Source organism: Peromyscus californicus, unplaced genomic scaffold (genome assembly GCF_007827085.1).
Source record: "Peromyscus californicus insignis strain IS unplaced genomic scaffold, ASM782708v3 Scaffold_9__1_contigs__length_137607984, whole genome shotgun sequence".
Taxonomy (NCBI): Eukaryota; Metazoa; Chordata; class Mammalia; order Rodentia; family Cricetidae; genus Peromyscus; species Peromyscus californicus.
The window spans coordinates 71,977,730-71,979,838 of NW_026294617.1; the positions used below are offsets into that span (position 1 = coordinate 71,977,730).

At 45.6% G+C, this 2,109-nt stretch overlaps 1 protein-coding gene across 1 annotated transcript; it reads right to left on the reverse strand.

The window, feature by feature from the left end:
* Positions 1 to 1,032: 1,032 nt before the first annotated feature.
* On the reverse strand, positions 1,033 to 2,109 carry LOC128106323 (speckle-type POZ protein-like). The gene is given in 1 exon segment (XM_052731732.1): positions 1,033 to 2,109. A coding segment is annotated over 1 exon segment (1,077 nt).

Below are 2,109 nucleotides of genomic sequence, written 5' to 3' on the forward strand. Positions count from 1 at the left end.
GATTAATAGAAATGGATTAATTTAAGCTATAAGAACAGTTAGCACTGCCTCTTCAGTGTCTGTGAGCCCCTATGAACCCTGTTTAGTTGACTCTGTAGGTTCTGTACCCCTTGTGTATTTGATGCCTCCTACAACCCTGACTTCCCCCCTTCCTTGAGGTTCACTGAGTTCTGCTTAATGTTTGGCTGTGGATGTCAGTATCAGCTCACAACACATGTTGGAGAAATCCCACTGATGTCCACTGGACTGTGTCAATCTCTGAGTGTAACAGAATTCATTAGGTATTGTCTCACTGATTTTGTGTTGTGTGTGTGTGTGTGTGTGTGTGTGTGTGTGTGTGTGTGTGTGTGTGTGTGTGTCAGTGAAGACACTGCTCCAACTTCTACAGCTGAGCACAGCTGGATGGACTAAAATGGCCGTTTTCAAACAGAAACACCACTGGACTGCATAAGATGATTTTACAATTTTTATTCATTTGATATTTTATTTATTTGACATGAATGTGCCCATGGAGAAAAGAGGAGGACTGAACAAAGGGTCCTCTGCAAGAGCAGCAATTGCTTTTGCCAGCTGAATCAGCTCTCCTGTCCCAAACACTGAGTTTGGAGAAAAACTTACTTCATTCTCTTTCCTTCTCTTGTAATCAAACATTCATGTTTGTTTTCTCCTTTATGAGTCCTTGACCATATCTTCTGCTCAATTCAATCCAGTTAGTTTTTTTCCAAAGAAACCCTATTGTAACGTGCTTGGTGCCAGCAGTTAAAATGAATTTCAGGTTCTAACTCCTTAAACAAAAATCAAACCAGTATAACAACAGGGTACAGGCTGCATAGATTGTACCAGAGTCCAAGGCTCCCCCTTCTTCAACCTGACATTGATTCCTTTACATCTGTATTAAGCCTCAGCGACCATGCTGTTATTCCCTAGTTGCATTGGAAATTTTCCACACATCCCATGGTCTACCTAGGTATCATTGGTAACACCACAACTGCTGCTTCTGGTAGACAAGGGTAGGACAAGGTTTGCCAAGTCCTAGGATTGCTTCAAGCATTTAATTGGGTGCTCCAAGAAAGGGCAGTGAGCAGGCATGGAACCATAAGCTTCAACCACTAAGTGGGGATATAAGCCCATCATTGCCTTCCAGCCTGAGGTCTCAGAGACCTCAGTAGCATGAGCTGTAATGAAATCCAGTGTCTGGGTTTTCAGCTGCCCTGAGCTGTGGAGGTCAGCCAGGAAGAGAGTGTGGGCAGCATTCTACACAGAGAGGCCCCTGAAGAGGGCATCCTCACACATGACCTTCAAACGCTCCAGGCCATACTTATCTGCAGCTGCCAGCACAGCAGCTGCCATGCTGTCCAAGTCTGGTGCTGTTCCTGTGTAAATGAAGTCCATCATTACCTTGAAGACTTGTGGCTCCAGGTCAGGGATCTCAACGCGATTCTTTCTGCTCTCCTCCATGTCATGTTGAAACATGGCTCTGAAAACTGGAGAGCGAGCTGCTAAGATGGCCTTATGAGCCCAGAATTCCTGGCCAGCTACCACTAGGCAGCAGTCTGTGAATTGGGAATTCTTCCACAGCTCTCCTAGCTCATCTGTCAATGTGCATCTGGGGACCAGAATTCCCGGCTTCTTCTGGTCAGAGAGGCTCAAAGAGACCTGGGCCATGCTCACCTTGCAGACAAGGGTGAGCTGGTCATCTGGAAGAAGCAGTAACGCACGGGAAAAGAGAAAATCTCGAAGAATAAACTTTTTGTAACCCCAGTCCTGGCCTGGCACGAAACTAAAGGCTCTTGGGCTCTTTATGACTTTGGTTTTCTTTCCTTCGGCACTTACGATCCAGAACTGGAACTTTGCCCAAACATGGCTCTTCGGACAGTTGAGCAACACTAGGTAAACTGACAGGTAATCTGCACTTTCTTCATTGACTCCGTTCGGGTATACTCTCAAACACCATTCGTCATTGGCTCCTATTGAGAAAGTTTGGCTTCTAATGCTTTGCCGCATTTCCTCAGGAATAAAAGGGAAGTTGCTTATGGTCCACCTGTAGGATAAATCCTGAACACTGATTTGTGTGTGGTCCCATCTCTGGGCTATCTCATCTCCTGCCAT